Genomic DNA, 21788 nt, shown 5'->3' on the forward strand with positions numbered 1-21788 from the left:
AGCCAGGGAGTCCCTCTGTTGCTCAAGGGAGCCTGTCTCTCCTCCTTAGCTGCTGGCTAAGTAGGGTTGTATGTACATGGAGTTGTCTCGGTTCCTACTCGGGCAAAACTCCCATGGACTGGTGAGAGTGCTTTGCATGCTAAAGCTTTGGTTTACTTGTCAGTACTTATAATAATAATAATTCATATGTTTTTATATCTCTTGTGCTCTTACCGTTTTATTTAGTTTTATTTTTCCCTTGCACTGAGAACATGCTAAATGCATTACTGTGTCATTTCTATGTAAATTCTGTGTGCTTATTAATTTTTATTCTTTTCACTTTCCTCCTTGCCTGACTCCGGAGCGGAGGATCGCGCCGGGGGGACCCTTCCTGAAGCGGCAAAACCGCGGCAAAAACCGCGAAGGCAAAAGCGCAGGGAGCGAGAGGGTGCCCCAGCCCCCCTTCCCCCGAGCCGGAGGAGCGAGCTCCTGACGAGCGGCAGCTCTGACTCAGCGTGGGCGGGGCCAGGAGGGACAGCGGCCAAACCCCTCAGATACAAGAGCAGCCCCCAGGGAGCGCGAGCGACCTGGGGCGTGGCGCGGCGGTTTGCGTGGCAGTTCGCGCCGGCAGGCCGTGCGAGCAGGGCGCAGCCCCCCTCCAGGCTCTAGAGGCTAGCTCAACTCGTGGTCGTCGCCCTCCCAGAAGAGGACCTGGCCATGGTATCCGCTCAGCCGAAAGCCATCGCCAGAAGAAACGTGGCGACCCAGACGGAGCCCCCACACAAACATACATCTGTCCAGGTCTCCGGCTGCAGGGAGTGCCTGAGCCTGTCCCTTGTACAGGAGGGCAGCAGAGACCACGCCTCTGTGTGCTGTGACCAGGTGGATGATCTGCTCAGCCTGGTGGCAGAGCTGAAGGAGGAAGTGGAGAGGTTAAGGAGTATCAGGGAGTGTGAGAGGGAGATAGATTGGTGGAGCCACACCCTACCATCCCTGAGGCAAGGGCAGCAGACAGAGGCTCCGCAAGAAGCAGAGGATCCCCTGCCCTCTTGCCGCCAGGCAGAAGGAGAGGACCCAGGCGACAGGGGGGAATGGGCACAGGTCCCTGCTCGGGGCGCCAGGTGAACCCCCGGCTGGCCTTCCTCGCCTCAACCTTCCCAGCTGCCCCTACACAACAGATACGGGGCTCTGGATCTTGAGGGCCAGACAAATGAGGATGTAGATGAAGGCCCATCCAGGGGGTTGCCCAAGGCAAGGCAGTCAGCTCCACGCATTACGACTGCCTCTGCTAAGAAAAAAAGGAGGGTAATTGTCATAGGTGATTCCCTTCTGAGGGGGACGGAGGGCCCAATATGCCGGCCAGACCCATCCCACAGGGAAGTCTGCTGCCTCCCTGGGGCCCGGGTTAAGGACGTTACTAGGAAACTCCCTAGTCTGGTACAGGCCTCCGATTACTACCTGCTACTGGTTATACAGGCTGGCAGTGAGAAGGTTGCAGAGAGAAGTCCCGAAGGGATCAAAAGGGACTTCAGGGCGCTGGGGCGACTGGTGGAAGGATCGGGAGCACAGGTAGTGTTTTCCTCGATCCCTTTAGTGGCAGGGAGGAATGCTGAATGGAACAGGAAAACTCATCGGATCAACGCGTGGCTCAGGGGCTGGTGCCATCGGCAGAATTTTGGCTTCTTTGACCACGGGGAGGTTTACACGGCACCGGGCCTGCTGGTGACGGACGGAGTTCAGCTGTCTCACAGGGGGAAAAGGATTCTCACGTATGAGTTGGCCAGGCTCATCGAGAGGGCTTTAAGCTAGATTCGAAGGGGGAAGGGGATAAAGCCAGGCTCACTAGAGAAGAGCCTAGGGACCGCACGCCAATGTCGGGGGAGAAATCGGCAGCCCGGCTCAAGTGCATCTACACCAATGCACACAGCATGGGCGGCAAACAGGAGGAGCTGGAAGCCATTGTGCAGCGGGGTAGCTATGACTTAGTTGCCATCACGGAAACATGGTGGGATGAGTCGCACGATTGGAGTGCTGCAATGGACGGCTATAAGCTCTTCAGAAGGGACAGGCAAGGAAGGAGAGGCGGTGGGGTAACCCTGTATGTTAGGGAGTGCTTCGACTGTCTAGAGCTCAATGGTAGTGATGACGAGGTCGAGTGCTTGTGGGTAAGGATGAGGGGGAAGGCCAACAAGGCAGATATCCTGCTGGGAGTCTGTTATAGACCACCTAGCCAGGACGAGGAGGCAGACGAAAGATTCTACAAAAGGCTGGCAGAAGTCTCCCAGTCGCTAGCCCTTGTTCTCGTGGGGGACTTCAACTTTCCGGACATCTGCTGGAAATACCACACGGCAGAGAGGAAACAGTCGAGGAGGTTCCTGGAGTGTGTGGAAGATAACTTCCTGACGCAGCTGGTAAGCGAGCCTACTAGGGGAGGTGCCTCGCTTGACCTGCTGTTCACAAACAGAGAAGGACTGGTGGGAGATGTGGTGGTCGGAGGCTGGCTTGGGCTTAGCGACCATGAAATGATAGAATTCTCAATACTTAGTGAAGTAAGGAGGGGGGCCAGCAAAACCGCTACCATGGACTTCCAGAGGGCGGACTTTGGCCTGCTCAGGACACTGGTCGAGAGGGTCCCTTGGGAGACAGTCCTGAAGGGCAAAGGGGTCCAGGAAGGCTGGACGTTCTTCAAGAAGGAAGCCTTAAAGGCACAGGAGTGGGCTGTCCCCATGTGCCACAAGAAGAATGGGCAGGGAAGACGACCGGCCTGGCTGAACAGAGAGTTCTGGCTGGGACTCAGGAAAAAAAGGAGAGTTTATCACTTGTGGAAGAAGGGGCAGGCAACTCAAGAAGAGTACAGGGATCTCGTTAGGTCGTGCAGAGAGGGAATTAGAAAGGCAAAAGCCCAGCTAGAACTCAACCTGACCACTGTCGTGAGAGACAACAAAAAATGCTTTTAAAAGTATATTAATGACAAAAGGAGAGCCAAGGAGAATCTCCATCCTCTATTGGATGCGGGGGGGAACGTTGCCACCAAGGACGAGGATAAGGCTGAGGTACTCAACGCCTTCTTTGCCTCAGTCTTTAGTAGTCAGAGCAGTTATCCTCAGGGTACTCAGCCCCCTGAGCTGGAAGACAGGGACAGCGAGCAGGATAAACCCCCCATAATCCAAGAGGAAGAAGTTAATGACCTGCTACGCCACGTGGACGTTCACAAGTCTATGGGGCCAGATGGGATCCACCCGAGGGTACTGAGGGAGCTGGCAGAGGAGCTTGCCGAGCCATTCTCCATCATTTACCAGCAGTCCTGGTTAACAGGGGAGGTCCCGGACGACTGGAGGCTTGCCAATGTGATGCCCATCTATAAGAAGGGCCGGAAGGAGGATCCGGGGAACTACAGGCCTGTCAGCCTGACCTCGGTGCCGGGGAAGATTATGGAGCGGTTCATTTTGAGGGCGCTCATGAGCCACGTCTGGGACAACCAGGGGATCAGGCCCAGCCAGCACGGGTTCATGGAAGGCAGGCCGTGCTTGACCAACCTGATCTCCTTCTATGACCAGGTGACCCGCCTAGTGGATGAGGGAAAGGCTGTGGATGTGGTCTACCTGGACTTCAGTAAAGCCTTTGACACTGTCTCCCACAGCATTCTCCTAGAGAAGCTGGCGGCTCACGGCTTAGACAGGTACACTCTTTGCTGGGTAAAAAACTGGCTGGACGGCCGGGCCCAGAGAGTTGTGGTGAATGGGGTTAAATCCAGTTGGCGGCCGGTCACGAGCGGTGTTCCCCAGGGCTCAGTACTGGGGCCGGTCCTGTTCAATATCTTCATCAATGTTCTGGACGAGGGGATCGAGTGCTCCCTCAGTAAGTTTGCAGACGACACCAAGCTGGGCGGGAGTGTTGATCTGCTCGAGGGTAGGAAGGCTCTGCAGAGGGACCTGGACAGGCTGGATCGATGGGCTGAGGCCAACTGTATGAGGTTCAACAAGGCCAAGTGCCGGGTCCTGCACTTGGGCCACCACAACCCCATGCAACGCTACAGGCTTGGGGAAGAGTGGCTGGAAAGCTGCCCAGAGGAAAAGGACCTGGGGGTGCTGGTTGACAGCCGGCTGAACATGAGCCGGCAGTGTGCCCAGGTGGCCAAGAAGGCCAACGGCATCCTGGCCTGTATCAGAAATAGTGTGGCCAGCAGGAGTAGGGAGGTGATGGTGCCCCTGTACTCGGCACTGGTGAGGCCGCACCTTGAATACTGTGTTCAGTTTTGGGCCCCTCACTACAGGAAGGACATGGAGGTGCTGGAGGGTGTCCAGAGAAGGGCAACGAAGCTGGTGAAGGGCCTGGAGCACAAGCCTTATGAGGAGCGGCTGAGGGAACTGGGACTGTTTAGCCTGGAGAAGAGGAGGCTGAGGGGAGACCTCATCGCGCTCTACAACTACCTGAAAGGAGGTTGTAGCGAGGTGGGTGTTGGTCTCTTCTGCCAAGTAACTAGCGATAGGACGAGAGGAAATGGCCTCAAGTTGTGCCAAGGGAGGTTTAGGCTGGACATTAGGAGAAATTTCTTCACTGAAAGAGTGGTCAGGCCTTGGAACAGGCTGCCCAGGGAAGTGGTGGAGTCACCATCCCTGGAAGTATTTAAAAGACGTGTAGATGAGACGCTTAGGGACATGGTGTAGTGGGCATGGTGGTGTTGGGTTGATGGTTGGACTCGATGATCTTAGAGGTCTTTTCCAACCTTAATGATTCTATGATTCTATGACTATGTAAGCTCTCTCTCGTGCATTCTGTCTATTCTGTGTGCTGCATGAAATAATGAAAAGGGGCTTGGCAATGTTGGGTAACAGAAATTTCAGTCACCCCTTGGTAGCAGAAACCCTGTCTGGGTTTTACCTGGGTTTAGACCTTTCTGCATTTTGCTCTTTGACAGAAAATGTGTAATTGCCATGGCAAGTGCTCTGTCATATGATAATTTTGCTGTTTCTGTGAGATAAAAAGCGCTTTCTGAAATATACAATATGCCAGCCTCACAGGACAAAGTTTTCAACATTTTTACTGTCTTTCCAGGGAAAGAGTATGTTGGAAAGAGTATGAGCCTATGCTTCTCCCTGACAATTTTTTTTCCTCCAGGTTGCTATTATTTAAAAATGTTTTTATATTAATTGTTTTTCTAGTTCTGTTACTGAGAAGAATTACAGTCCAATTGCTTTATACATGAAACCAGCAGAGGAAACTCAAGTGGCAACAGAATTCTCAATGGTGATTCCATTATATAATGTAGATTGGACTGTGGGTCAGTGCCCGTATCATGTTAAAGCATCATCCCAGAGCTTGGAAAGGTTGGAAGTCATGTTCCAATTCAGTTCTCACCTGGTTCAGATATGATTGTGTGGGGACCATAGGTGGGGAGATGATATGATATCTACCTTAGAGGATATAGCTCTGTGTGCTGTATCATAGTTTGTGAAGCAGCCAAAATCCTTATTGCATCATTATTGGTAAAACTTGTGGAAGAGGAGCTCTGGGCCAGAAAACACAGCAGGGTCCCTCAGAGAAGGGGTGTTTGTGGCATGATGGATTTTTATTGCCTCTGGGATCTATAGAGCCTGAAATCCACGGGGAAAAAAACCCTCATCTTGGTAGATGGCTGTTCAGTCTGCCCTGCTCCTTGTCCCACCATCTGGACCTTATTATGGTAACTGTTCATTTTTGGAGACCTATGTTGTACTTTCATAAGTAAAGCAAGTGTTTTCTCTGACAGTTGTCTTTTAGCCCCTCATTCACACATGCATACGTATAATACTAGAGAAGTGGATAGAATTGTGTCTGTTGAAGACAAACCTTGAACAAACTGTGACTTTGTTACAGCTAAGAACTGGGTTTGTTGGCAGAACCATTGCATTGTATCAACTTGTTCTGTGTCTGTTCTCATGAGTGTGGTTGGTCCCGTGCTCTCTATATGAATTGGGGATAGAAAATAACGTGACTAGATGACCAGGAAAAAACATCTTTAGTTAAGGTAAAGCAACTACTTTTTTGTCTTATCTTCCTTCGCACTGAGTCTAATTGTAGTTAAAGAACAGAGGTAGAGAGCCCAGCCTTCACTTTCTGTGAATAACAATTTGTGAGCACTGGTAACCTGTTACCATTCTCTTACTATTTTAAAAATACTATTTGAATTAATATAGTGCAACCACTGTACTTTTTGAAGGTAGAGCATAGCAGTAGTTTATTGCTATTATGATTATTCCTTACTTAACTGGTGTCAGAATTGGGGTTTTTTGGTGCATGAAAGTATTTCCTCGCTCATGAAGCGTAGTTCTTGAGGAGAGATCTAAAACTGCCTGTGTGTGGGAGTTAAATTAGCATTATACAATTAACATATAAATTAACATTAACAACATTAATTTAACATTAATGTTAAATTAACATTATACAACATTTAAGCCTCCCATTTGATCCAGTGTTGATATATTTCCTGTAAAAAGAAAATATGCAAAATTTTAAAGCTGTATAAATGGGGAAAAAATAAAATTAACCCCCCAAAATTCTGTTCTGCATCTACTTCCTCTCTGTCCATCAATTTAAGATTGATCATCCAGTTGCTTATGCATATGCTTAATCTTAGACATATAAGTAGATTTACTGCATTCTAAAGGAGTTTCTGGCTGAGGTCTCAGGTTGTAAGTTCTGGTCCGGTCCAGGGATGTACCCTTCTATAAATCTACCTAATGTAGGGGCCAACATCAGCAACAACGTTAATAAATAACAAACGCATCTACATTCCTGCTAAGCATTTTAAGCAAACAAAGCTTTACTTTAAGGAACTTACAACAAAGGTAAATACCAATAGGATACCAGAGTTTTGCTTGAGTTAAATGCTAAAGGCCATAGATCAGCTGTGTACTAGTATGTTTTTCAGATAAGATGAATTTCTTTGTTCTGTTTTTGGAAAACACTTGGCACAGTAAGATCATGAGTATTCCTGCATCCTCTTACAATAAAAATTGTTGTATGGGATGATGTGTGGCAGGGGAATGAAAATTGTACCACTGTTATTTAATTGCAATTGCATTACATCTACATTGCTAAAATGGTTACTAAGAATGTACTTTCTCCATCCTTTACACAGTAGTGTCCTTATCTTACCCTTACAGTGCCTTCCCATGTTTGCTGCCTTCTGTGAACATCTCCCCTTCCTTACATATTCCTTTCCTCCACCAGACGCTGAAGGATGCCAGTGACAATGCCCGCAAGGACTTCCACCATGAGGCAGAGCTGATGACTAACCTGCAACATGAGCACATCGTCAAGTTCTATGGTGTCTGTGCCAAGGGTGATCCACTTATCATGGTCTTTGAGTATATGAAGAATGGAGATCTTAACAAATTCCTCAGGTAAATCCACCAACATGTGTTGTGCTGGAAAGTCAGAAGTGGGTAGAGAAGGTAGGCATTGCTGGTATTTAATGCCAAATTAACTGCTCTCACTGAAAAACGCTGACACCTAAGAGTGAAAATCTGTGCAACACACTGCTGATTCATCTTGTGTACTGTGATGTGGGGCTTATTGTTTCTTTACCTATTTGGAAGTACTATTAATCCTTACGCTTTCCACCAAAAGAATGGGAAACAAAGGAATAGTGTTTTCAGTATATTTCAGCATATTCTGAAATTTTTGTTTATAAAACTTGCAGTAGTAATTGTTTCCTTGCCTCTTTTCTGCTAGCACTTAGGAAATGCTCTCAGCCCATGAGTTTTCTCACTTTTACCCTTCCAATTCTCTCCCCCCACCCCGCTGGGTGGGGAGTGAGCAAGCGGCTGTGTGGTGCTTAGTTGCTAGCTGGGGTTAAACCACGACAGGGTATCACAAAGGCATTTCAATATCCCGAGATCTCTTCTGCCTAAGGATAACTAGGGGACACCACCATTTTGGAAAGATATCTGTGTAATGCATGCTACTGACAAAGCTGTAAAGCAATCAAACTAATGTCCCTTTAAATGGGTTTGGACTTTGTATCTGACTGAAATTGCTAGTGACTGGTAGTGTCATCATTTTTGATAGCCTTGTGAAATTAGTTTGCTGTCCTCCTAATCTCCAGTGAACAAATAGCCACATCATAAAAGCAAAAGGCATCAGCTAGTATCCTCCCTTATTGGCAGAGCTGGCAGGGTTGACAGGGAGACCAGGGGCTGAACTGAGGATGCAGAGCAAACACTACTTTTCTTGGGATGATTTTCTCTCTGGCAGAGGATTTATGTATATTGTCAGGGCAATATTGGGGCATTTGCATTTACCTCCTTGGACCTCTGCTGTGGATCAGAAGAGAGCTTCAATTTTCAAAGATGCCAGCCCGGTGCTTTTTCAGAGCACCAAATTTCCATTAGAACAAGCCAAATTTGCAGCTGATTCATTGTCATCATGAGAAATGCTTATTCTTTGATTGTTTTTGATTGGCCTTTTTTTATCTCCTAACTCTGGTTTTGAATTGTTGTACAGAAAGGTAGTTTAGCAGACAGTATATTTCCTACGTTAGTTCTTCTTTTTTTAAATTATTAATCAGCCCTTGTCCTTAGAATGTAAAATGATTATACTGGGACAAACTGTTTAACCTAAGCTCCAATTTGTTATTCCTCTCACATTTGCTGCAGCTTGTGCTGTAGATCAGAGGTTAGTTGCAAACAGGCTGTAAAAACCTGTATTTCTTACCCTGCAGCGCTCACCAAAGGCTGTCAGGGAAAAATGAATCTGAAATTAAACCCAAAGGTGCTTGCTGCCTGTGTGCAGCCAAGGGCTGTTTCAGATCTAGGACTACAGCCTCAGTCACGCCTGCTCTGTGCTTGTTCTGGCTAGCAGAGACTGATGTGGATCCAAAGGAATCTCAGTCAATGTTATTGGCTATTGCAGATACTGAGGAGTTCCTAATTCACAGACAGCACCAAGAAGATAAGCAAGATGCATTAAAATAATCCAAAAGTTTCATTAGATACAGACCATCTCCTCAAGAAAGCTAGTAAAAGATGAAGAGCTCTCTAATTTAGCAGACTCAGAGCTTCATGCCTGAGAAAGGTCATAAAAAAAATCAGTGCAATGAAGAGGTACAATGCTTTTCAATAGGAATTTGCCTCTGAGTCTTGGTTGGGAATTTCATATCTTCCCTTTTATTCCCCCCACCCCCCCAGCAACAACTGTGTGGTTGCCTGTGGCAGAACAAGTGCAGTTAACTTCTTAGCCTAGCATCAGATGCAATCCCAGCAATGCTACACACCCTCCTTCATCTGTCACTTTGCTCAGGAAGTTCTTCCCCTGCGGCAATTTTAATATCATATTTCTAATAGGTAGTGTCAGATTCGATCTCACAGATTTTGATTAATTTACAACTCTTCCAAACTCCTATGCCCTTCCCCAAGAGACAAATTAAGGCTACACCTCACCCCTATTGATTAGAAAGATGACTCTGAAACTGCTCTTTGTAGGAAGGAAGGACTTTTGAGAAAAAATAAAAATAAATTCTAGGGTATTTTTTGAAAAAAGTTCAGGAGAGAAGGGCAGAGGTGGTCTCTGAAAGATTAGTCTGTGGGAATGGAATAAAAACAGGCTTCTGTAAAAACAGAAGAATGGGATGGATAAAAAGGGCTATTCAGAATATTATAGGGTGTATCAAATGAGGAATAACTGTCAGATGACCTCATTAATTAGTTAAGTACTGGCTACTAATGCTTGCCATAAAATGGTACATGTAGGCATAGAATCATAGAATTGTTTAGGTTGGAAAAGACCTTTAAGATCATCGAGTCCAACCGTTAATCTAACACTGCCAAGTCCATCACTAAACCATGTCCCTAAGTGTCACATCTACATGTCTTTTAAATACCTCTAGGGATGGTGACTCAACCACTTCCCTGGGCAGCCTGTTCCAAGGCTTGACAACCCTATCAGTGAAGATATTTTTCCTAATACCCAATCTAAACCTCCCTTGGCGCAACTTTAGGCCATTTCCCCTCGTCCTATCACTTGTTACTTGGGAGAAGAGACTGACAGGCACCTTACTACGACCTTGTTTCAGGTAGTTGTAGAGCGCGATGAGGTCTCCCCTCAGCCTCCTCTTCTCCAGACTAAACAGTCCCAGTTCCCTCAGCCGCTCCTCATAAGGCTTGTGCTCCAGGCCCTTCACCAGCTTCGTTGCCCTTCTCTGGACACCCTCCAGCACCTCCATGTCCTTCCTGTAGTGAGGGGCCCAAAACTGAACACAGTATTCGAGGTGCGGCCTCACCAGTGCCGAGTACAGGGGCACGATCACCTCCCTACTCCTGCTGGCCACACTATTTCTGATACAGGCCAGGATGCCGTTGGCCTTCTTGGCCACCTGGGCACACTGCCGGCTCATGTTCAGCCGGCTGTCAACCAGCACCCCCAGGTCCTTTTCCTCTGGGCAGCTTTCCAGCCACTCTTCCCCAAGCCTGTAGCGTTGCATGGGGTTGTTGTGACCCAAGTGCAGGACCCGGCACTTGGCCTTGTTGAACCTCATGCAGTTGGCCTCGCCCCATCGATCCAGCCTGTCCAGGTCCCTCTGCAGAGCCTTCCTACCCTCGAGCAGATCAACACTCCCGCCCAGCTTGGTGTCGTCTGCAAACTTACTGAGGGAGCACTCGATCCCCTCGTCCAGATCATTGATAAAGATATTGAACAAAACTGGCCCCAGTACTGAGCCCTGGGGAACACCGTTTGTGACCGGCTGCCAACTGGATTTAACTCCATTCACCACAACTCTTTGGGCTCGGCCGTCCAGCCAGTTTTTTACCCAGTGAAGAGTATGCCCGTCCAAGCCATGAGCAGCCGGTTTCTCCAGGAGAATGCTGTGGGAAACAGTGTCAAAGGCTTTATTATAGTCCAGGTAAATGACATCCACAGCCTTTCCCTCGTCCACTAAGTGGGTCACCTTGTCATAGAAAGAGATCAGGTTAGTCAAGCAGGACCTGCTTTTCATAAACCCATGCTGACTGGGCCTGATTGCCTGGTTGTCCTGTACGTGCCGCGTGATGGCACTCAAGATGATCTGCTTCATAACCTTCCCTGGCACTGAGGTCAGACTGACAGGCCTGTAGTTCCGTGGTTCCTCCTTCTGGCCCTTCTTGTAGATGGGCGTCACATTTGCTAACTTCCAGTCAACTGGGACCTCCCCAGTTAGCCAGGACTGCTGATAAATGATTGAAAATGGCTTGGTGAGTGCTTCTGTCAGCTCCCTCAGTACCCTGATGCTGATACCTGTATCCTCAAGGTACCAGGATGTGACATATGTATGTGACACTGTTGTGGCACATCAATGTCACTGATGTGACACTGTTAAGATAGGTGAAGCACACATGTTATAGTGCTTTGTTGGGCTTTTCAAATGCAGAAGGGCTTTCTTTGCCCTAGAGTGTATAGGAGTTTCTTATGAGTCAGTTGATGAGTATATCTTTTAAGGTATTGCTAGATCTTGAAAAACTACTATTTCTGAAGTTGTTTAGTTGTTCCAACTAGACTGTGTTTTGTGTCCTCTTCCCCTTGTTGAGGATTCCTGTGTTGGGCAGAACTCGCCCTCGGTGGTGAAATCAGCAAAAACAGTGTCGTGCTGTGCATATGGATGGGAAATTAGAAGTATAAATCTAAAATTGCTGCACTTGTTTCTCAGATGGCACCTGAGAAGGAAGTTAGCTAGGAAGTTAGTTACTGGAACAGAACAGGAGAAAGGTGGTGATTTAGGACTGAGATATATTGTTATAAACCATCTGCCTTATTTCCCTAAGCAATATGTTACCCATTGTGTAACACTCTAAATCACCTGTCTTTCTCACCATGAAAGAAAAAATTCAAGAGGCAAATTCTCCCCTATTTCACCAATGAATTTTTAGCCCTTTCTGTCATTATATTTGAGTGAGACAATTTTGTGGTTTAGGGCCCACTAATGCCTTTCACTTCTCTAGCTTACAAGTGGCCTATTACTTCATTGGCTTGTATTTTGGTGCAGGGCACATGGACCAGATGCAGTACTGATGGCAGAAGGCAACCGTCCTGCTGAGCTGACTCAATCCCAGATGCTTCACATTGCCCAACAGATTGCAGCTGGTATGGTTTACTTGGCATCACAGCACTTCATGCATCAGGATCTTGCTACCCGGAATTGCCTGGTTGGTAAGAACCTGCTGGTGAAGATTGGGGATTTTGGGATGTCTAGAGATGTGTACAGCACAGACTACTATAGGGTAAGTGAACTGCTATAATCAGTAATAACTGAGGTCTTGTTCAGTCATCTTACTGTATTCATATGACTGATTCTACTTTTACACTGGACAGTCTCTGTGAGATGATTTAGGGGCTGGCATATGGAGAAGCTGGTTCTGAGTAAATACCCATGGTAATTACTCAGTTTTGGTATTATTTTGGTAAATTTGGAGAGAGTTAATCAGAATAAGATTGGTGTGTCCTGTTTATATATGTTGGCTTTATTTTCTAATAATAAATCATACAACAGTCTTTTACTCTGGGCAGAAATTTGGCATGTTTGCTTGGCTGTAGTGAAGAAGCAGCAGATAAAAAGGAAGAGAAGGTAATCAAATTTGGCCCAACACTCAGAAGATATTAAAATATGTTCTTATACATTTCTAAGACAAATGGAAATTGTAACTTTTGGTTATTGTATAATGTTTCAGTTTACTTAAATAGATATAATGGTCAGCAACACTGGATGGAACATTTCCTGCTTTAAGCCAGTTCTTTAGTCTTACTGTTTATGGCTGAACATTTGTTTTGTGTCACTCTGGTGAGGGCTGTAACTCAGTGGTGGGTAAGGATAGCCTATGGCGCTTGTTCATATTCTGGCCCTGGCCATTTTCCCTGAGCTCGGTTGTCATAAAATGATCTTTGAAGTTTGCAAAGGGCTTCTAGGATCTCTAGGATAGACAGGACCGTGTACACTGATTATTGTTGTTAATGTTGGCTTTATACTATGTGGCAAGTCATGCAGTTTACAGCATTTGCTGTTCAATACCATGTGTGTAACTTCATAGGTGGAACTGGAGTAAGAGTGGCAGCTATCAGGTTTTTGTAGCATGGGGGAGGCAATCCATGGCCAAGCTGTTAGTTTATAAATGCTAGAGCTGTATCCTGTAACATAAGCTACTCAGAATCTTTAAACACATTCTCTGTACCTGCCTCCCACATCGCTTGTTACCAGTGAACTCCTTATAGATAAAATGAAGGCCTATTCCTTAGCCACCTTAATTGGGCTGCTGTGTCTATAAAAGAACAGTGTCCCCTTGGTACCAGTGTTTCTGCAATGCCTGAAAAGAGATCGCCTTTTGTGGTGGGTTGGCCTTGGCTGGCCACCAGACACCCACCCAGCCGCTCTCTCACTCCCCTTTCTCAACAGGATGAGGGAGAAAATAAGATTAAAAAGCTCATGGCTCAAAATAAAGACAGGGAGATCCCTTACCAATTACCATCATGGGGAAAACAGAATCAACTTGGGGAAAAATAATTTTATTTATTGCCAATTAAAAATAGAGTAGGATGGTGAGAAACAAAGACAAAAACTGAAACACCTTCCCTCCACCCCCTTTTTTCCAAGGCTCAGCTTCACTCCTTCATTTCCAACTCCTCTACCGCCCCCTCCCAACCCTGAGCAGTGCAGGGGGGATGGGGAATGGGCAGTTGTGGTCAGTACATAACAGTTCCTCTCTGCCACTTCTTCCTTCTCACACTTTTCCCCTGCATGGGTCCTTCCCACAGGCTGCAGTCCTTCAGGATAAACCTGTTCCAGCATGGGGCCCTCCATGGGCTGCAGTGTAGATATCTGCTCCGGCATGGTCGTCTCCATGGGCTGCAGGGAAATACTTGCTCCACCATGGTCTCTTCCACGGGCTGCAGGGGAATATCTGCTCCGGTGCCTGGAGCACCTCTTCCCCCTCCTTCACTGACCTTGGTGTCTGCAGTGTTGTTTCTCTCACATTTTTCTCACTCCTCCCTCTCACAGCTGCTGTGCAGCATGTTTTTTTACCCTTTCTTAAATATGCTATCACAGAGGTGCTACCAGCTTTGCTGATTGGCTCAGCTTTGGCCTGGGGTGGGTCCATTGCAGAGCTGTCTAGAACTGGCTGTGTATGGCATGGGGCAGCCCCAAAGAGGCCACCCCTGCAGCCGTCCCCGCCCACTACCAAAACCTTGCCACGTACACCTAATATAGCTTTACATCTGGATGAGGCTGGACAGGGCAGAGGAATCTACACACAAGAGTTATTGTTGAGTGTTGTTTCATTTAATAGCTAAGAAGTAGCAGTTTCCTTTGTTCTTTGTCCCTTCTATAAAAAAGCACACCTAGTATTTAGTAAACATACAAACCAGATTCTTAGGTTTTGTTATTTTGGAAATTTGGCACTTGAAGCTATTTCTTCAATGTAAAACAAACATGACTTCATTTCATAACTTGGATAAATATACAGAGTAGTAATCTCTGGCTATATTTGTGTTTGAGAAGACATCAGTGAGCACCAAAGGCCAGGGTTTCTTGATTTTGTATGAGCAATACTTTTGGGCCTCGGGGCATGTCTCTGTTCTGTATTTCAATAAGACTGAATTTATTTACCATGTTCGTCATTATACTTAAGAATAAATGTTCATGCTTAATAGTAAATGTTTGCAAAGGCCTTGACAGAAAAAAATAATGACTTCCTGCTGCAGAAAAAGTAAATGCAAAAAAAAGGATGGAAGCTAGCTAATCCTAAGGGCTTCCTGGTGACAATTGAAACCTGGCACAAGCATGTGGTACTGTACTGACTCTAGTGTCATCTCACCTGCTCATGTACCTCTGGGTTTAATCCTTGATTCTGGCACATGACCACTTGAGTAAAGCTTCCACCTAATGGAGCAGGAGTTTAGGACAAGGCCAAGATTTTGTCCTGCCTGACCTGTGACTTGGAGAAACCAGGGGTTCACCAGAGGAAACTCTGGAGGATGGGGAGGGATGCTTGAGTGCCTCTCAGCCCCTCATTCAAGTGATACACTCCATTTCCCGTGTTTCCTTTCTCTCTGACTCCCCATCATAAACATTCATTCCTTTTCCCACATCTCCATTTCTCTTTGTCACTTTCCCATATCTCCCTATCCCTTTGTCATTTTGTCTTCTCTTATCCAGAAGCTGAGGGAGGCTGTGTGGGGACCAGGGAGAAGAGAGAGAGAAGGAAAGGGACAGTGTGAGTAATGAAGAGGGTACAATAATGGACGTGAGAGAGGGAATAAGGCAGGAAAGGAAAGTGGAGAAAGGTGTTAGTAAAAGACAAAAGCGTGGGTGAAGGGAGAAAGAGGTAGACAAGTGTCCAAAGGGATGAATGAAAGTGTAAAGTAGCATGGCTTCATCCAAGTTGATGGAGTAGCTTGCAGTATGATGCATAGATATGAAACTTAAATTTGGGTTATTGCTTGTTCTGCAGAGTGAGAAAACGAAGAAAGACCATTTCTCCAGCCCCTTACACTCCACCTGGCTTTTGGCTGGCACAAGAAGAGGGACAGAGCCACAGCCTGCCTTGCCACCATCTTTCAGACTGATAAAAGCTGGAAGTTAGAGTTGAGCCTGTGAGATTTTGGCCTGCCCTGCTAGGGTCATATGTGCTAGTCAGAAGCTGGTCACGAAACAGTCAAGGCTATTATGACTTATTAGAAGGTTGCCTGGAGAATTATGTCCATGGCAGACCTAAGTAATGAAACTGTCAGCAATGAAACTGGGATGGTTCTGACCTACCATACCTGATTGTTTGTAGCAGGATGTCGTGGTTTAACCTGGCAGGCAGCCAAATACCATGCAGCCGCTTGGTCACTCCCCCCGCCCCCCAGTGGGACGGGGAGAGAATCGGAAGGGTAAGAGTGAGAAAAACTCGTGGGTTGAGATAAAGACAGTTTAATAGAACAGAAAAGGGAAAATAATAATAATAATAATAACGATAGAATATACAAAATGAGTGATGCACAATGCAATTGCTCACCACCCGCTCTGACCAATAACCAAGTAGCGATCGGTACTTCCTGGATCACGCCTACCATTCATATACTGAGCATGATGTCACATGGTATGGAATACCCCATTAGCCAGCTGGGCTCGCTGTCCTGATTATGTTCCCTCCCACCTTGTGTACCTAGCTCAGTCAGTAGGCATAGGAGCTGTCCTTGGACTAGGAGGGCACTTAGCAACAACTGAAAACATCTGTGTTATCAACATTCTCCTCATACTAAATCCAAAACACAGCACTAGGAAGAAATTTAACCCTATCCCAGCCGAAACCAGGACAGTATCCACCCCTTATTCTAAACCATTTACGTCATGCTCAGGTCTCACATTTTTCGATACATTTGAATTAATCACCACTATCATTCTTTTTATATATCCATATATATATATATATATGCACACACAGATATCATTCCCTTAGTCTATGGACTATCCCTCTAAAATGTCCACTGAGTTCATTTAGTTCACGACTTTGGGCTCCATCTGTCATAACAATCCGTCAGGGCTGGAGAGATGGTGTGTGGTGTTGGGCTGTTGCATCCTGAAGCCAGTTCTCATTTCGGTACTGCTGCGCTCGTCCAGTTCTGTCATCGTTGCACTTTGCTCGGTTTCATCGGAGTTAGTTCATTCTTCGTTAATCTGGGTGATTTTCACTGCTATACAATTGATAGCAACCATAGAAATAATGATATACAATATCATATAACAGCTGACATGATAAAACTCAGTTCATTGGTTATTTTCATGCAAAATCAAATCCCCTTGAGGTACACACTGGACCTCCCCATCCTTTTGCATCACCCACCAAGTGCACTCAGGTCTTTGGGATTATTACATCTACATTACTACATCATACTGTACATCTACAGTACGTAAGGGTTTGGATTGGGCAGGGCCAGCTCGAGTGACGGATCCCCTAGTGTTGACCAACCAGGTGGCCTTTGCTAAATGTGTATTCCAATGCTTGAATGTCCCACCACCCATTGCTCTCAGCGTAGTCTTTAGCAGTCTGTTGTATTGTTCGATTTTCCCAGAGGCTGGTGCATGGTAGGGGATGTCATAGACCCACTCAATGCCATGCTCTTTGGCCCAGGTGTCTATGAGGGTGTTTCGGAAATGAGTCCCGTTGTCTGACTCAATTCTTTCTGGGGTGCCATGTCGCCACAGGACTTGCTTTTCAAGGCCCAGGATGATGCTCCGGGCGGTGGCATGGGGCACAGGATATGTTTCCAGCCATCCTGTGGTTACTTCCACCATGATGAGCACATGTTGCTTGCCTTGGTGGGTTTGTGGGAGTGTGATATAATCAATCTGCCAGGCCTCCCCATATTTATATTTTAACCATCGTCCTCCATACCAAAGAGGCTTCACTCGCTTGGCTTGTTTGATTGCAGCGCACGTTTCACATTCATGGATAACCTGTGCAATAGCGTCCATGGTCAAGTCCACCCCTCGATCACGAGCCCATCTGTATGTTGCATCTCTTCCTTGATGGCCTGAGGCATCATGGGCCCACCGAACTATAAATAATTCACCCTTCTGTTGCCAGTCCAGATCCACCTGGGCCACTTCAATCTTAGCAGCCTGGTCCACCTGCTGGTTGTTTTGGTGTTCTTCAGTGGCCCGACTCTTGGGTACGTGAGCATCTACATGACGTACTTTTACAGCCAGGTTCTCTACCCGGGCAGCAATATCTTGCCACAATGCAGCAGCCCAGATGGGTTTCCCTCTGCGCTGCCAGTTGTTCTGCTTCCACTGCTGCAACCATCCCCACAGGGCATTTGCCACCATCCATGAGTCAGTATAGAGATAAAGTACTGGCCATTTTTCTCGTTCGGCAATGTCCAAGGCCAGCTGGATGGCTTTCACCTCTGCAAACTGGCTCGATTCACCTTCTCCTTCAGCAGTTTCTGCGACTTGTCGTATAGGACTCCATACAGCAGCTTTCCACCTCCGATGCTTTCCCACAAGGTGACAGGACCCATCAGTGAACAGGGCATATTGCTTCTCGTTTTCTGGTAGTTTATTATACAGTGGGGCCTCTTCAGCACGCGTCACCTCCTCCGCTGGGGATATTCCAAAATCTTTGCCTTCTGGCCAGATCGTGATCACTTCCAAGATTCCTGGGCGACTGGGGTTTCCGATTCGGGCCCGTTGTGTGATCAGTGCGACCCACTTACTCCACGTAGCATCGGTTGCATGATGTGTAGAGGGGACCCTCCCTTTGAACATCCAGCCCAGCACCGGCAGTCAGGGTGCCAGGAGGAGCTGTGCTTCAGTACCAACCACTTCCGAAGCAGCTCGAACCCCTTCATATGCTGCCAATATCTCCTTCTCAGTTGGAGTGTAGCGGGCCTCGGATCCTCTGTATCCCCGACTCCAGAACCCTAAGGGTCGACCTCGAGTCTCCCCTGGTGCTTTCTGCCAGAGGCTCCAGGTAGGGCCATTCTCCCCAGCTGCGGTGTAGAGCACATTCCTTACATCCTGTCCTGCCTGGACTGGCCCAAGGGCTACTGCCTGAACTATCTCCCGTTTAATTTGTTCAAAGGCTTGTTGTTGCTCAGGGCCCCATTTGAAATCGTTCTTCTTCCGAGTCACTTGATAGAGAGGGCTTACGATCTGACTGTAATTTGGAATATGCATTCTCCAAAAGCCCACAACGCCTAAGAAAGCTTGTGTTTCCCTTTTGCTAGTTGGTGGGGACATGGCTGTTATTTTGTTGATCACATCCATTGGGATCTGACGACATCCATCTTGCCATTTTATTCCTAAAAACTGGATCTCCTGTGCAGGTCCCTTGAACTTACTTCGTTTTATTGCAAAACTGGCCTTCAGAAGGATTTGGACTATTCTCTCCCCTTTCTCAAAAACTTCCTCTGCTGTGCTGCCCCACACAATGATGTCATCAATGTATTGCAGGTGTTCCGGAGCCTCACCCTGTTCCAGTGTGGTGTGGATCAGTCCATGGCAAATGGTAGGGCTGTGTTTCCACCCCTGGGGCAGTCGGTTCCAGGTGTACTGGACGCCCCTCCAAGTGAAAGCAAACTGTGGCCTGCACTCTGCCGCCAAAGGGATTGAGAAGAACGCATTAGCGATATCCATTGTGGCGTACCACTTGGCTGCCTTTGACTCCAGTTCGTATTGAAGTTCCAGCATGTCTGGCACGGCAGCACTCAGTGGTGGCGTGACTTCGTTCAGGCCACAATAGTCTACTGTTAGTCTCCACTCTCCATTGGACTTTCGCACTGGCCATATGGGACTGTTAAAGGGTGAGCGAGTCTTGCTGATAACTCCTTGGCTCTCCAGTCGACGAATCAGCTTATGGATGGGAAGCAGGGAGTCTCAGTTGGTGCGGTATTGCCGCCGGTGCACTGTTGTGGTAGCGATTGGTACCTGTTGTTCTTGGACCTTCAACAACCCACAACAGAAGGATCCTCTGAGATGCCAGGCAAGGTGGACAGCTGTTTAATTTCCTCCGTCTCCAGGGCAGCTATACCAAAAGCCCACCGGTACCCTTTTGGGTCCTTGAAATACCCTCTCCTGAGGTAGTCGATGCCAAGGATGCACGGAGCCTCTGGGCCAGTCACAATGGGGTGCTTCTGCCACTCATTCCCAGTTAGGCTCACTTCAGCCTCCAATACAGTTAACTCTTGGGATCCCCCTGTCACTCCAGAAATACAGATGGGTTCTGCCCCTTTATAGCTTGATGGCATCAGGGTACACTGTGCACCGGTGTCTACGAGAGCCTTATACTCCTGTGGGTCTGATGTGCCAGGCCATCAAATCCACACAGTCCAGTAAACCCGGTTGTCCCTTTCCTCCACCTGGCCGGAGGCAGGGCCCCTCTAGTCCTGGTCATCATATTCGCTACCCACTTCTTGTAAGTATGAATCAGAAGTCCCTTTGTTAAGGTCGGAAGTGGAATCAGCCCTTCTACTCTGCCTGGGGAACTGCTCACTGGAGACTGGAGCAGCAGTTTTCCTGGAAGAACCCCCTTTTGTGGTTGTTTTTCCTTGCAACTCATGTACCCGTGCCTGTAGGACTGAGGTAGGTTTTCCATCCCACTGCCTCATGTCCTCTCCGTGGTCACGCAGGTAAAACCACAGGGTGCCCCGGGGTGTGTACCCAAGATGTCTCCTCTCTTGAGCAGAGGGACGCTTGCTCCTAATGGCTGAGACACTGGCCCGTGCAGGTGGGGAGCAGGACGTATCCTCTTTGAGTTACTGGACCTCCTGAGACAGTTTCTCCACAGCAGAGATACAGGCCCGTAGGGAGGAAGAGAGACTTTCTTCATATTGCCGGAGTTAGCCAGCCAGTTCATCCACTGTTGGTTCCTCTCCATCTTTTCAGGTCATTACTGCCAATGAGTTTGCATGTGACGCTGGTGCGCTCCGTACAAATTTCCGCCACATGGGTCGGGTCCATTTGACTTCATCTGGGTCTTTGGATAACTGCTCGTTGTTCAGGTCATCATAAATCGCTTCCAGCATGGCTAATTCCCTCAGGTACTGGATACCTCTCTCCATGGTGGTCCACTTGCCTGGGTGGCATATAACATCTTCCTTGAAGGGATACCTTTCCTTCACACCTGACAGGAGTCGCCTCCAGAGGTTGAGGACTTGTGCCCCTTGTCCAATTGCTTTGTCAATGCCCCCTTCCCTAGAAAGGGATCCCAGCTGCTTGGCTTTCCTACCCTCTAATTCCAGGCTACTGGCCCCGTTATCCCAGCATCGGAGCAGCCAGGTGACAATGTGCTCGCCTGGACGACGGCTGAAGTCTTTTCGCATATCTCGCAGCTCACTCAGGGATAGGGATCGGGTGGTCACCATCTCATTTACGGGTTCTGCCTCCTCCTCCTCCTGTTCTCGTGATGGCCCTGGTTCATCTTCATCCCTTACTAAACGAGCTGATTTTCTTGTGCATTTTCTTTTTTGTATAGGGGCGACTGATACCGACATGGGTTGGCTCCCTGTCGCAGGGGGCGGAGTAGCTGCTGTGCCTGCTGTGGGGGGTGGGGTAGCCGCAGGGCCTGTTGTTTTGTCATCAGCTGCAGAGACGTTTCCTTCCCCTTGGGGGTTCTGACTGGTGTTAAACAGGGCTCGGTAGGTGTGGGCCAGGCCCCAGCACATTGTAGTGATTTGTGTCTCCCTAGAATGGCCAGGGTGACAGCATACTTCTTCCAAATATTCTAATAATTTTTCAGGATTTTGCCCTTGTTCAGGAGTGAAGTTCCAGAACACTGGGGGTGCCCACCGTCCTAGGCATTTGCCCATGCTATCCCACTCACCCTGCCACTCATAACTGTCCAGCCTTGGGGCAGATCTCTGGATGACATTCTTAAATTGCTTACTAACCTTGGATAAAACCAAAACAATATTCCCAAGGAGTACCAAAAGATGTATCTGAACTACCCAGGGATGTTCAAGGTACTGACAAGTTATTTTAACGAAGGAGACGACATCATAGAGGAAGGTAGTGAGGGTGCCATTCTCTATTTCCTCCATAAAAAATGTCTCGGAGGAAAAGGTATAATTGCTAATGGTCTCCATGAGGTGGTACCCGAAATACAGTAACGGCTTCATCACAAATCCCAAATACCAAATGACCCCCAATGCCAGCGTTTTAGTAACAAATCTCCCAGGCAAAACATCATTAATCACTGCAGAGCACAGCAGACTACAAAACCCAACTCCAATCTTTAACAGTTACAGTAAAAACAAGAGCATGGTGCAGAACAAATTAATATGTTAACAGATATAAATTCCTTAATATGCTCTAGTTA

At 47.5% G+C, this 21788-nt stretch overlaps 1 protein-coding gene across 1 annotated transcript in view; it reads left to right on the forward strand.

Moving 5' to 3' along the window:
* Positions 1 to 21788, forward strand: part of LOC142075048 (BDNF/NT-3 growth factors receptor-like) — a 236140-nt gene that overhangs the window by 153804 nt on the left and 60548 nt on the right. The window contains exons 14-15 of the mRNA XM_075136040.1: positions 7192 to 7364; positions 11978 to 12212. Coding sequence (XP_074992141.1) covers positions 7192 to 7364; positions 11978 to 12212 — 408 coding nt within the window. The remainder of the gene's footprint in view (positions 1 to 7191; positions 7365 to 11977; positions 12213 to 21788) is intronic.

The sequence above is a fragment of the Calonectris borealis genome, chromosome W (genome assembly GCF_964195595.1).
Source record: "Calonectris borealis chromosome W, bCalBor7.hap1.2, whole genome shotgun sequence".
Taxonomy (NCBI): Eukaryota; Metazoa; Chordata; class Aves; order Procellariiformes; family Procellariidae; genus Calonectris; species Calonectris borealis.